General features: G+C 30.4%; 1 protein-coding gene across 1 annotated transcript; it reads left to right on the top strand.

The window, feature by feature from the left end:
- The first annotated feature begins 12,587 nt into the window (after positions 1-12,587).
- Positions 12,588-14,652, top strand: LOC141696758 (patatin-like protein 3). The gene is made up of 5 exons (XM_074500885.1): positions 12,588-12,966; positions 13,047-13,228; positions 13,377-13,533; positions 13,628-13,789; positions 13,876-14,652. The coding sequence occupies exons 1-5, from the start codon at positions 12,793-12,795 to the stop codon at positions 14,401-14,403; spliced, it is 1,203 nt and encodes a 400-aa protein (XP_074356986.1). The 5' UTR covers positions 12,588-12,792; the 3' UTR covers positions 14,404-14,652.
- The last annotated feature ends 304 nt before the right edge of the window (positions 14,653-14,956 follow it).

Below are 14,956 nucleotides of genomic sequence, written 5' to 3'. Positions count from 1 at the left end.
ACTTTTATTTGAATAAATTCAAAGTAAAATTAGAATAAATTTTCCAAGAGTATTTTACCAAAATAATTATTAAATTAAATTATCTTAGTTCTGAGTTATTGATAAGTCAACAATTGTACTTGTAGAGAACTCTGTGAACTATCAGTAATAGAGAACTCTTCAAGGACTTATCGATAGGTCATTGTTAAGCCTATCGAGAAGTCAGTAAATTGACTTATCGAGGACTCACTCGAGAAGTCCTAAAATGACTTGTCGAGAAGTCAATTTTGACTTATCGAGAACTCAGTTCTCTATATACTTTTGGTTTTTGTAATTCTGCCTTGTGTTAATTTTACATATTACGAATGTAAATTAACAACTGAGCAGTTTACTTAGAATTTGAAAAATTCCAAGTTGAATTTGAAAAAAAAAAAGAAATATGCAGATATTTCTGAAATATATATAATTCATATTTCAGTTAATTTCCAATTAAATCAAATTAATTTTGATTTACTGGAGATTAATCTGCTGCAAAACAGTAGCTGAGTTCTTGCCTTATGATGAAGGATTAAGCGTTCCAATTTCACTTACAAGTCTAGTGAAAGTTACTTCATCCAAAGGTTTAGTAAAAATGTCAGCTAATTATTTAACTGTTGGAACAAAAATGAGCTCAATGGTACCATTTGTAGCATGTTCTCTAATAAAGTGGTACCATACATCAATGTGCTTTGTCCTAGAATGATTAACTGGATTAGCTAATATAGATATGGCACTAGTATTGTCACACATAATAGGAATTTTATGTAACACTATGTCATAGTCCATTAGCTGATTTCTAATCCAAAGCACTTAAGCACAATAACTTCCTACAGCTATGTATTCAGTTTCAGCTGTAGAAGTTGATACAGACTGTTGTTTTTTGCTATACTAGGATACAAGTCTTTGTCCAAGAAATTGACAGCTTCCACTAGTACTCTTTCTGTCAACCCTGCATCCAGCAAAATCTGCATCTGTGTAACCAACAGCTTCAAAACCAGTTCCCTTAGGATACCATAATCCCAAGTTTGGAGTTCCCTTTAAATATCTGAAGATCCTCTTTATAGCCATCAAATGTAATTCTTTTAAATTTGCTTGAAATCTTCCTATCAGAATCACTATCAATGTTGAGATTCTCAAATACAAGGGCTTCAGCTCCATTATCATCAAGGCATTCCAAGCCTGGATGCTTTTCATCATCGAAAGCCATATATATGCTCTCCATAATCTTCCTTTTGATTAATCACATAAACTTTGTAGGCTATTCTTTTCAGTGAATATCCCAGAAAAATTGCTTCAAAAACCTTTGAGTCAAATTTTCCCACATATTCGAAGTTGTCTTTCAAAAGGTAACACTTGCTTCCAGACACATGAAGATGCTTTACAGTAGGCTTTCTTTTAGACATGATTGACGTGTTCTAGCAGCTGAGAATTCCACTGTCACTTCTCAATCTTTTCACACAATTGTAATCTTCAGCCTGTTTTTCTATCTTCTTGATGTGCTCAATTATGATATGTGGAGTTTCATCTTCAAAGTACATAAACTCTATCGAAGTGTATCTTGAGAAATCATCCACCATCACAAGTGCATATTTGTTCCTTGAAATTGATAAGACATTTACTAGCCCAAACAAGTCCATATGAATTAGTTACAAAGAAGTACTTATAGAATTCACAGTTTTTGGCTCGTGACTTGATCTCTTCATTTTTCTTCTCTGACAAGCTTCACAAACTTCAACTTGAGCAAATTTCAGTTTGGGCATGTCTCTTACTAACTCCTTTTTGACTAAGGTGTTAATTGCCTTGAAATTCAAGTGAGACACCTTCTAATGCCATAGCTTGCATTGTTCTTCTGATGCATTGGTGTAGAAGCAACAAATACCATCCTTATTTATTGAGTCCAAGTCTGCAACAAACAAGCTTCCTTTCCTTTCTCTTTTCAGAGCAACTTCACCAGTTTTCTCTCTGATAAAAGTGTATTCTTCTTTATTGAATAAAACTTCAAAACCTTTGTCTACAAATTGGCTAACACTGAAAAGATTCACTTCAAGGCCAGCTACTAGTGCTACATCATCAATGACAACATTTTCAGAAACAATTTTCCATATCCCATTGTGAATCATTTGTTGTTGTTTCCAAAGGTCACCAAAGGGCCAGCTTTCTCCTCAAACTGTGATAGCAGGGCCTTATCACCTGTCATATATCTGGAACATCCACTATCAATGATCTATATGACTTTCTTCACTTTGCCCTGCACATAATGAGTTTTAAGTGTGTTTAGCAACCCAAGCAGTGTTGGGTAAGTTCTTCTTGTTAACTGATTTAGCAGAAGTAGAATGAGTAGTTTCAGATAAAATAGGGTTCATTGACTGTTGAGCTTTTTCCCTTTCTGTTGTAGATCCAATTCTTGTTTCTTTAAGGTCTACTCTCAGTTTGTAGCAGCACTTCGTCACTTTCAAATTACAAGGGATGCAGTCAAACTTGTCACAGAATGAGTAGGGATCATTTGCATTTGCTTCATTGTATTTGCAAGCTCCTTCAGTTGGCTTGCTATCTGCCTTTTTACTAAGGTGAGTTAGGTGATTCCCAGAGCCACATTTTTCACATTTCTTTCTTGGAGCATCTGCAACATAAGCAAAATTGTTGCTATTGTTTATCCCTATTTTTCCATTTCTGTTTTTCTTTTTCTTTCTTATATCTCCAGTTTTGGTTTCTTTAACAGGATTCTTGGGACTTTGTTTGTTCATAAGCTTCTCTTCAGTATTGGAAGACTGAACTGATGCTTCAGTTTTCTTCTCTTTATCCTCATCAGCAATTTCTTGCTTGCTAATCAATTCTTCTTCACTGAAGTTGACTTCACATGCTTTGAATATAGGTGCATTAACCTCTTTCAAAAAGGTTGGAGCATTCTCAGTTTTCTTTGCTTTCCCTTTGTCACCTACAGTCTTTTTTTGTCATTCATGGCATTATAGTCAAGGCCAATAGCAATGTTTTTACATGTCTTATTCTTCTCATGGTACTGTCCGACCAGTTCAGATGCATTTCTGAAAGATTTCATCTTCACTTCATTCTTTTCCAGCTTCTCTCTTAGCACTGCTTCAATTTCATTTGCACACTTGAGCTTGTTCTTTAGATATGCATTTTCTTATTTTAAAGCTTCAAGCTCCACCAACAATAATTCAGTTTCTTGCTTCTCACTTTCAAGCTTCTCATTTATCTTTGTTAATCTGCTAACTTCTTCATTAGCAGCAACCATGCTTGTGTGAATGTGAAAAATTTATGTGCTCATCTTTTCAACAGTTTCTTATATTGACTCATATTTAAATCAGTAGTGGTAAGAGTTGGTGTCTGTGCTTTGGATGAGGATGATTCACATTGCTCCAAAGCCATTAGAGCATAGTTTCCAACTTCCTCATCTTCATCATTATCTGAATCATCCCAACTCTTTCCCTCAGCAATGTAAGCTTTGCTTTGGTTCTTTTTCAGAAGAGTTTTATACTTTGCTTCCGGTTCAAGATAAGCTTTGCCTTTCTTTGCCTTCTTGAATTTTCTGCATTCTGTAGCAAAGTGGCCTAGTTCATTACAATTGAAGCACCTTATATTAGATTTGTCAACATATCCAATTTTGTAGCCATTCTTACTATCAGAATCGTACTTCCCTTTTTTTCCATCTGCTGTCTTTATTGAAAGACCGCCCTTTACTCCTGAACTATCTTGGCTTCTTTACTCTAATATTAGAGAATTTTCTATCCAAATAGGCCATTGACTGATCTAGCTCATCCAGTTCTTCAAGAGTGTAGAACTCATCTTTTTCTAATTCCAGAATGACTTGTTCCTGTGAATCATTTGTTCTTTGCTCACTTGTTGAGGCAACTGGAATTTGAGATCTTAACTCATCAGTCGATGTTTGGCTTTCATTGACAATTAAAGCACTTGATCCATCTACAACATGACCTTGGCCAGATCTCAATGATTTTCTCTGAATCATTTCAAGTTCATATGTTTTGAGAATTCCATATAGAACTTCCAGTGTTATCCTACTTAAGTCTCTTCCTTCCCTGATTGCTGAGATTTTCTGTTTCAAATGATCAGGGAGAGTAAGCAAGAACTTCAGGTTCACTTCTTCAGCTTCATAATATTTGTCATGAAGCTGCAAATCATTTATCAGCTTGTTAAACCTTTCAAACACATCAGTAATACTTTCCTTTGGCTTTGCCATAAAGCCCCCATACTGTGAAATCATTATTCTTTTTTGGTTTGACCTAACTTCTTCAGTTCCTTCACAGAGTATCTCAATCTTTTCCCATATTTGTTTGGCAGTGTCACAGTCGACAATGTTGTTGTATATCATATTGTCAAGTGACTCAATCAATATTAATTGCAAGCAACTGTCTAGGGAAACTTTCTCTTTTTCAGGGTTAGTATACTCATAAGGATCTTTTAGAGCATAATGAGCTGGGATAACCATGTCTCCATCTGTAGATTCCTCAACTCTAACCATAGGAATGAAGGGTCCATTCTTGAGGATCTGAATGTAGAGGGGATTGGCCATCCTGATAAACAGAATCATTTTCTTTTTCCAAAGAGTGTAGTTAGCTTTGTCAAAGGTAGGAATTTTGATGCTACTGATTTTTTGTGTATTCATTCTTCCAAGATCTTGAATATGTTTGCTTTCAGATTTTGCTCAGATACCACTTGTTAGGAAATGAAAAACACACAGGGGTGAATGTGTTTTACTATTTTTGTGCTTTTCTTGAACGTTTATGGCTGAACAAAATAAATTAAATCTTGTAGTAAAATGTGTTCATGCAGAGATTAAGCTTGCAGAAAATAAAGAACATAAATCTTCAAAATTCACTTAATTTTATATTAAAATTAAGACTATTTTGCTACAAAATTTCTAGGCTCTTTGTTGATAAAGAGCTTAGCTTCTCCTTGAGAGTGTTACAAGAAATTTTATCTAAATTATTACTCCTGACTGAAGGACCAGTGTTAACTTTATAACTTAGTTAACTGCTGGTTTACACAGTGTACAATAAGACATGCTATTAGCTTTTCCAAACTGTCACTTATCATTTCTATATATAGAAAAGTAGATCTTTCATTTCTGGCTTAGCATATCTTTAGCATCATGTGATAATTTTAATCTTTCTCTGTCAGTTAATCTTCACCATTGATCTTGCACATTCTTCCAACTGCTTTTTGTAGACTTGTCAATCCAGCTGTTTGGATTGTTTGTTCATTGTTAATCTTGAATATTGAACTGGTCTGTGATTTTGTACTTTGAGAGTTTTACTCGAGATCTCCATTAGGCACATAGAGATCTTGACATCTCGATAAGTATAATGACTTATCAAGATCTCTAATTCTCTAGTGAATTTGACTTATAGAGGTCTTTGAGTTCTCGAATGAACCTTTAGCTTGTTGAGATCTCTCAGCATCATGTCTTCACTTTGTCTTGTCGACAACTTAGAGTTCTCTGGTGAATTTTGACTTATCGATATCTCTGAGTTCTCTAGTAGACTTAGACTTATCGATAACTCAGAGTTCTCTAATGAATGTAGACTTGTCGATAACTCTGAGTTCTCTAGTGAAAAAATTACTTGTCGATATCTCCAACCTTCATGTCTTCTTGACTTGTCGATATCTCCCTGAGTTCTGTAGTAGCTTTCCTGACTTCTCGTTAAGTCATTTGGAGTTCTCAAATGAATTCTCTATAACACTAAATTTGTGACTTGTAGAGATCCTGACTTAGAGTATTTTTATACAAACAGTTTTATTCAACTCCAAACTTCTTCAAAATTCTTCTAAGGCATGATCTTCTTGATCTTCTTCCAGATAGAATCCTTAGGCCTGATACTGTTTAAGAAAAAGACTCCAGTCTGCTCCTTTGCATTTTTACGGACTTTAAAGTGTTACAAGTACAAATACAAACTAAGATAACAATACAACTTACTTAGGGTTGACAAAATATCTTAGTCTTGTTAAAGTATAGACATGTCTTTTACAACAGATAATATGTATCAAAATTACTAGCTTCAAAATCAGAATTTTACCCATTTTAAAAAAAATACTCAAAATTTGACTACATGACCCAGCCGAAAATACATCATCACTATCTAGGTTTAATAAAAATAAATTACGAGCTCGCCGAGAATATCTTACCAATAAGGATAAATTTTATAATATATTATATTCATAAAAATTAGTATTTTTGAGATCTTTATACGATCAAGTCAATTGATATTATGTATCCAAATTACTAACTGGATGGTTTTTTACATTATACCATCGGGAACTTGATCCAATATTTATATATTCAAAATTTGACATGAGATGTCACAAGCTCCGTTAAAACTACGAAGATATACTAAATCGATTTATTTATTAATGTTTCACTTTAAAAAATAGTTTTAAAATATTATTCAATGAAAGTGAATCTATAAAGAGGTGGTCCTAAAATCCCATTTTTTCTTTCTCCTTAAAAAAAATAAACTACAACTATAAAGTAAAATTAGTAATTTTCATTAACATGTTATTTGAAAAATGGTAAGACATTTAATGCTTCTTCATAAAATAATAGTTTATTTATTGTATTATTTAATTAAAGATATATTTATATTCAAATATTTGTGAGACAAATCCTCAATTTTATATTATTCAATTTGATATGGTTATTATAAGTAATCACATACATAAAGTCCCTATTTTTTGTGGAGTTCTGAAGTCCAAAATCCTAACTTTATATTACAATCAAATCTAATGTTTCAGGTTTTATGTTTCTAATAATTTAAAAACTAAAATAATAAACTACATAATATAAACGTGTGTTGTGGAGTTATATCATTAATATTCAGCAAGTTGAATATTTACATGTTCTGCAACGTGAATACGTATGCTCTTCAAACTGATCACGATCTATAAAATCATATGTTCTGCAATGTTCAACTTGTCAAATATATGAGATTTGCAAGATATTTATTAAAATAGTGATATTTGTAGAACATGATTCACGTTTTACAAATTTTTTTATACTATTTTACTTGCAGAATATATATGGACTCCTGTACTCAACTAAAAATAAGGACTCAATATAACTTAACTATATATATATATAAGAAATTTGAAAAATTATAAAATTCAATATTTTGAAAAAAATATATTTAAAATTAGCAATAATAAATTTACAAAAGAATATTTAGTGTTGGAAAATATTGTACAACTATTTTGAATTATCTGAAAAAAAAGGTTAAAATTATAATGTATTGTACTATTTGATTTAATCCATGTTATGCTATCTAAATAAAAAATATTAATATTAGTCGATATTTTGAAAGGATTAACAAGTTCAACTAGTAATTAAAAAAATTCATCAAATTGAAAATATTTAATTTTAGAAAAATAATATACAATGTTATCAAGTTACTATAAAAAGATATATTAGAATCATAAATGAAAGAAACTTCAAAATGATTTGAATGATGATATTAGTACAAATTTATCTTCAGATTCTTGAAAAAAACTTCTGAATATCAGTAGTTAATCTGTACGATATATGAATTATTTTTATGTCACATCCATGACAGATACTCTGTTGATTAAAAATAGATATTGTTTGATTGTTAGTGCTACTACGATTACGATACATAAATAATTATAATTTATTTATTAGATAATTATAATTTTTGAATAATCATAAATATATGTTATTTGAGTAATTTACTAAATAACAATTAGATATATACATGACCAAGATATCTAGAATATAAATAAACGAGAACAACATAATTTACTCGAAAATATAATAAATAATAATTTACATACATACACACACATGTGACTTTATCTTTACCAATATTAAAAGATTCAATTTTAATGGTGTATTTCACAGTTATTGATGCATATACTAGAAGAAAATAATAAAAATCTTTTATGTTCTGAAAATAAGAATAATCAATTGAATTTAAGTTTTTTTTCAATGTGTTAAAAACTAAATAGATTATGTCAATTTTAATTTATGAATTGACAATTATATGACATCTTATAATTTTTTTTGTATAATATAGAGGATTAAAAGTTAAGTACACGGCTGAGATCGACTTTAGTTAATGAATTAAGACATTGTCAATGATATTAAATCAACATAAACGTTGAATTAAAAAAATAACATTTTTCTTAAAAAATAAACTTATATTAATTGTAGTGTAAATTCTACTTTGTTGAATATTATGATTGCAGGTGTTGACCACTTTAATTATGTATTACTAATCCTTTTAAATTAAACAAGCTAATTGTAAATTAGTATTGACTTTAGTAATAAAATATCTCATTACTCCGGGTTTATTTGGGCAAAACTCAAAAAATTTACACGACTATGCAATATACATATATGTTAACTTTTAGTTTCTTTTTATAAACATATTGACAATATTTGATGGATTACCTTCAATCTTTTCCTTTTACACGACCCTGCTTGTATTCATTTAGTAAATACAAATTACACGACACAAATAAGAAAATATGTATTATGATTAATGAGATATATTAAAAACGTTATGAACGTTATTAATGTTTTACATGAAAATTATACACATTGATAGATACTCAACTTATATTTGATATGTTTTAGACGTTATACAATATTTATTAATAAGAAAATGATCAAGAATTTTACTAATATAATTGTATGGTGTACAAAAAAAATCTAGAAAATGACACGTGCCTCGCACGGGTTATTATGCTATTTTTTTAATATTATACTTTAAGAAGAGGAGAACAATTATGCGGGACGATGTTAACTTAAGGGTTTTTAGCACATAAACGCAACGAAAAACGTAAATTTAAATCTTAAAAATCGAAACCCTCCGCAGGATCCATGCGAAAAACAATATTTAATTCGTAGTTAGTATGTTTACATAAAGAAGCTTTACGTTAATGGAAAGATGGAGGTCTTGAATGATCACCACGTAGCCCGTCGCTAGAACGATCTACGCCTTGAAGGTATCCACACGAATGATCGCCCGAAGGATGGGTATGTACTAGCACGTTCTTGAGGCCGCCTTCTTGCTCTCTCTATCTCTCTTCAAGCTGCTAGGATTTATGTTTTATCAAATAAAATGTGTAACCCTAATTCTATTAGAAAAATATATTATATAGGCAATGGACCGACAATGGGCCTCCAACCCTAAACTGAATTTTAGAGTTATTATTATTATTATTAAATTTGAAATTCTAATTATTGTATTATTAAGTCTCACTTAATCATCCAATAACTTAATTTCGGATTTAATATTAAATTCGAATTTCCTATTTATTTAATTAATTAAGTCACACTTAATTAATAAAAAATAATTCGAATTACTTATATTTAATTTAAATCCGAATTTAAATTAAATAATCCTCCAATCATTCTTTGTGCGACCCTTTAGGTTATTATTACGTTGGCAACAATTTTAAATCTAATTTAAAATCATAAATAATGAGCGGCATCTAGTAATACATCATTGTTACCCAAGTAATAATAATTAAATTGGTGATCGATTAAACCTTTCGTGAATAATGTACAATGTAATATAATCACTTTAGCCTTATATTATAGATCAAACTCGAGGCACGCATTGTGTCATCCTCTGTTAACGTTCAATCCTTCTTTCCTTGATCAATGAGTAAACTATTAAACAAATTAGTATTTGAGCACGGCCATGCATTTTATAGTCTTACTCAATCAAGAGGCCAATAATATCACTCCTTTAATAAAGCAGGGCTAAATCTCATCTAAATCATTCCTATTTCTCATACGATTCATAATGTACCCAATATCTATTTTTATTATTACCCGGTCAAGGATAACTTTCAATAGTATCAAAGTATATTAATTCTCGTATAGAAATATAATGATTTCAGGTCAAAGAACCAATACATCATTATCACTGTGAGATTAACTTATGACACTATAAACATGTAATGGGTCAATCCAGCACCATGTATTTAATACATGTGCCTGTGTTTTGACTTTAGTATCACCATACCTATGATCAATGAGATGTGATCATCAGTCAACAAATACACTAGTCTCAATGTATTTATTTTCATCCCTTAACAATAATACTTGACTAGGGACCTTTTGAAATATCAATACTATTCTCATAATCTCATTTCTAAGTTACGTACTTAGAGATATAGATTTACATATCATATTTCAAGGACATTTATTAATCTAACATCTTATCGCAGAAAATAAAGATATAATAAATTATTAAAGAATAATCCATATAATCATTATTAATAATCCAAATATTTCATAATATAAACATAATAGTATTGTCTCTAGGGCACAAACACTAACATTAACCTAGCAACAAAACAAATCAAATATATTCATGTTTACTTTTAAATGTAGTATATAAATAGATGATGGGAATTAATTGATTATAACGAATGAATAAATAGTATTTTGCGAGAATCTAAACTTACAAAAATATATTATAACTTGTATTGTCTATTCACTTATAAACGTATTGCGCTAAAATATAATCTATCTATTATATATATAATACAACAAAATGGGGGTTTGATGAGCAATTTAATTAATATGACGATTATACCCCTACATTAAAATCTATATAATTATTATTTCACATCATCATTCAATTATTAAGAATTATTATTTATTTTATAATTAATATGTGCATACATACGTGCATACATACATATAATAAATACATACATATATATAAATTAATACATGCATGTATACATACATGCATACATACATGTATATATATATACATACATATATACATATATACATACATACATCCATGCACACACACAGAGACACACACACATACATACATAGATACATACTCATATATTTTTTATTTGCCATCAATTTAACATCGCCTCCAACACAATAAAATGGTCAAATATTATATTAAATTATATGAAATAAAAAATAAAATAAACTATTTGTACACATATGTACGATTTATACTTCACTATTAATAGTTATGTGACATATATCATATACTAACACTGTTCCATAGGTTGTTAACATCGTCAGGGGAGTTTGTTAAGCAAATTAATTCATACGGTAATTATATCCCTACATTAACATCTATATAATATTTAATTTCCCTTGTCATTCATTTATTAAAAATTATTAATTATTATATAATTAATATGTGTGTACATATATACAATAAATTTATACATATGTATAAATTAAGACAGGGAGATAACACACACATACATACTTGTATATTCTTATTTGTCATCAATCTAAACTCGTCGTCCAACATAATGAAATAACGAAATATTATATTAAATTCAATTAAATAAAAAATAAAATAAACTACATATACATATATGTACGATTTATATCTAACTATTAATCATTCTACGGCATATATCTTGTACCCTCACCGTCCTATATGTTGTTAACATCATCGTTAGACACAGAGATTAAAAATGGATTAGTTATTATATAATAATTTTTTATATCAAATCTTATAATTTTGTAACACTGGCATTACTTTTTAAAAAAAAATATACAAGCTATCTTCTATGTTTTCTTCTATAATTTTTTAAAACATACTTCAAATATTTACTTCAACTAGTTGATAACCCGTGCGAATCACGAGTCCGGGATTAAAATATCAAGTTTCTGTTTGCAGAAAATTGAACTTATAATTCGTGTGAAATACGGATTAAAATTAAAATATTGAATTGGTACTTGTAAAGAATTGAATATTATAAAAATGTGTAATAAATTATGTAGTTAAAAAGAAATCTAGTCGGGTGTAGTTTTGAAATTTCCCGGTATAATTATAGTTATGCAGGTAATTATTTTACTTGTATAAAATCTAACATGTTAGCTTTGTTACGTATAGGATTCTTCCCTGAAATGAATTGTATAATTATCTTTCGAGCCAAACATCTTTTTTTAGTTAATTTAATATTACTTAATGTTATTTAATAATGTTATTATAATTATATTTTCTAATGTAGTTTATTTAATATTACTAAATTATTGATAAAAATTATTTTTTAAAATATTAAAGGTAAATAAAGGTTATTTTACTTAATTAAATTTTACATAATAAAATTTAAATAAAACTCATAAATTTGTTGATATTAAAAAACAACTCATACATTCGTTGTTGGGATGTATACTAACAAATACAATCGTTAATTCAATGATTTTAAGTTTAAAACTAAATAAATATCAATAAAAACATTTAATATTACTTAATGATAGATAAAGAAATATTTTCAGATTTAAAGGTAAATTGACATTTCGATGTAAATTAGCTAATAGAAAACAAAATTTAACGGATAAGAGAAGATTCAAAACAAAGAGAATAAAAGTTAATTAGTGTTAGTAGTCGGGATTTAATAATAAAATTTTTAAAAATAATTATGTAATTATCTATTGAGTACCAAAATTTTGCTAGTTACGCACCGCTCTTTCTGATTGGTTATCTTCAACTGTGGACTGGTATGTTTTGCGCGTAAGGTCAACCTGTATTGTCACTTTAAAATATTCTCAATAATTTCCGTGTGAAAGCGATCGGTGATAACAGTTTTATATCCCTAGCTTCATTCCAGGTCTTCGTCGATAACTTACAGAACAGGGATGAGCGTTGAAATATTAGTGCTAATTTTAATCATCTGCATTCATGTATTTAACAGTAACACTTTCTCTATACATGAGTGACGTTGCTATTTACACTTCTTTATAAACCTTTTCGGATTTAGGCTACAAAACAAGAAGACATGAAGAAGACAGGAGTTTTGGCACTGTCGTTGCTGTTTTCATTAGCAACTAGTTTTGAATGTGCAAATGAACCACCAAAAGGGAGGATTGTGACGGTGCTGAGTATAGACGGAGGTGGCATTAGAGGCATCATCCCTGGGACCATTCTCGCCTTTCTCGAGTCTAAGCTTCAGGTCTTCTTCTTTCTTTCTTAAGCTTCATGCTAATGAGTTGCAAACTTATTATATAGGCTAATAGTTTGGTTCAAGTGTAGGAACTGGATGGACCAAATGCAAGAATTGCACAATACTTTGATGTGATATCTGGTACAAGCACAGGTGGCCTGATAACTGCACTCCTCGCAGCTCCTGATAAACATAACCAGCCTCTCTTTTCTGCCAAAGACATTAACAAATTCTACTTCGAGAATGGACCAAAAATCTTCACGCAGGATAAGTATATCTATACCTAGCTAACACCCTTACTTCTGTTTACTAAATCTCATTTAATATCCCCTATCGAGAGAGAAAAAATAAATAAATTGACTACCTTAATTATATGAATTAAGGCACTGATGAAATCAATTTTGTGTTGGACCTTATAGTGCCTCCGCTGCAGGGCCAATGTATGATGGGAAGTACCTGAGATTGATAATTAAGGAATTATTAGGCAACATTACAATGAACCAGACTCTCACAGATGTGATCATTCCAACTTTTGACATCAAACTTCTTCAACCAATGATTTTTTCTACAAGTGATGTATGCCGATCTCTTGAATTGCTTATGATTATTTTTTATATATTTTGACACAGAACAGCTTTGTATGTTTTAAATTATTTAATTAATTCTGCAGGCAAAAGCAAAATCTTCAAAGAATGCCTTACTAGCAGATGTTTGTGTAGCCACATCTGCAGCTCCTACTGGTTTTCCAGCACACTATTTTGAGACTAAATATGAAGATGGGAAGACACGCAGCTTTAATCTTATCGATGGTGGAGTTGCTGCTACCAATCCGGTAATGTTTATGTACTCGAGTTCTCGGAGTTGTAATATCATACTTATGACCTAAACAAAGTCTTACTGTCAAAAAATAATCTTCAGACTCAGGTAGCTATAACACATATATTTAACAAAATACTGAAAGGAAACTTCAAGTTTGTGGATATCAAGCCAATGGACACGACTAAGGTATTGGTGGTATCACTTGGCGTTGGTAAAGCTAAGTTTGAGGAGAAGTACAATGCAAGCATGGTTTCTCAATGGAGTCTCATCAATTGGATTTTTGACAAGGGTGCCACGCCTTTGATTGACGTTTATAGTGCTGCAAGCACCGATATGGTTGACATACAAGTTACATCACTATTTCAAGCCCTTGGAGCTGAGAAGAATTATCTGCGTATTCAGGATGATAATCTCATCGGGAATACAACTTCAGGTGATATAGCAACAACGAAAAATATGGAGGCACTTGCTGACATAGGAAATAAGCTGTTGGAGAAGTCAGTAGCCAGAGTCAATATAGAAACAGGAGCATTTGAGCCTGTTTTGGAGGAAGGTACTAATTCCGAGGCTCTATTTCGTTTTGCCAAGCTACTTTCAGATGAAAAGAAGATCCGGTTAACTAATTAGTCAATCCGATGATTGTTATCTCCCTCAGACAAAATGACTGTTAGATTTTATTGTTTTTCTTCTCTTGTTTACTTCTATAAATTTAGTATGTAGTAGTGAATCAGCTGGACAGACCTTTTTCCCCCTTTTAAGTGTGTTTGTTGATAAAAATTTAACTGGTGTGCCAAATTTTTTACAGTCAGCAAATATTCTTTTTTCTGTAGGATATATTGCCACTTCAGCGAACATAGAAAGAAAAAGAAGTATCGGTATTAATGCAATTCGTTGATTTCATATAACTTGCTTAATCCTTTAGTTGCAGCACATACTCAAATTTTTTTTTCAAAAGAATGATTGAGACAAACACAAGACCAAGAAAAACCAGGTAAGCATGGATAGACAATTACACCAGCACAAGTTGTTATATAAACATCATAAGAGTAGGCACAATCTAATAGTTCCAGAAACAATTAGCAGAAACATAGTATTGCAAACAGTGCGACAGTTCTTATGGTACGGAGAGTTTAAATAATGTTAACAATCTAACGAGATGGAGGAAGTAATTTTAGACCGA

This window comes from Apium graveolens, chromosome 11 (assembly GCF_009905375.1).
Source record: "Apium graveolens cultivar Ventura chromosome 11, ASM990537v1, whole genome shotgun sequence".
NCBI lineage: Eukaryota > Viridiplantae > Streptophyta > Magnoliopsida > Apiales > Apiaceae > Apium > Apium graveolens.
The sequence above is the reverse complement of the archived record's forward strand: the minus strand, read 5'-3'. Positions and strand labels throughout refer to the sequence as shown.

Bases quoted from the DNA above. Each gene is read 5' to 3' on its own strand.
- LOC141696758 (XM_074500885.1), top strand. From the start codon at position 12,793: ATGAAGAAGACAGGAGTTTTGGCACTGTCGTTGCTGTTTTCATTAGCA. The intron at 13,229-13,376 runs GTATATCTATAC...TGGACCTTATAG, and splicing joins AAAATCTTCACGCAGGATAA to TGCCTCCGCTGCAGGGCCAA. The intron at 13,790-13,875 runs GTAATGTTTATG...AATAATCTTCAG, and splicing joins GAGTTGCTGCTACCAATCCG to ACTCAGGTAGCTATAACACA.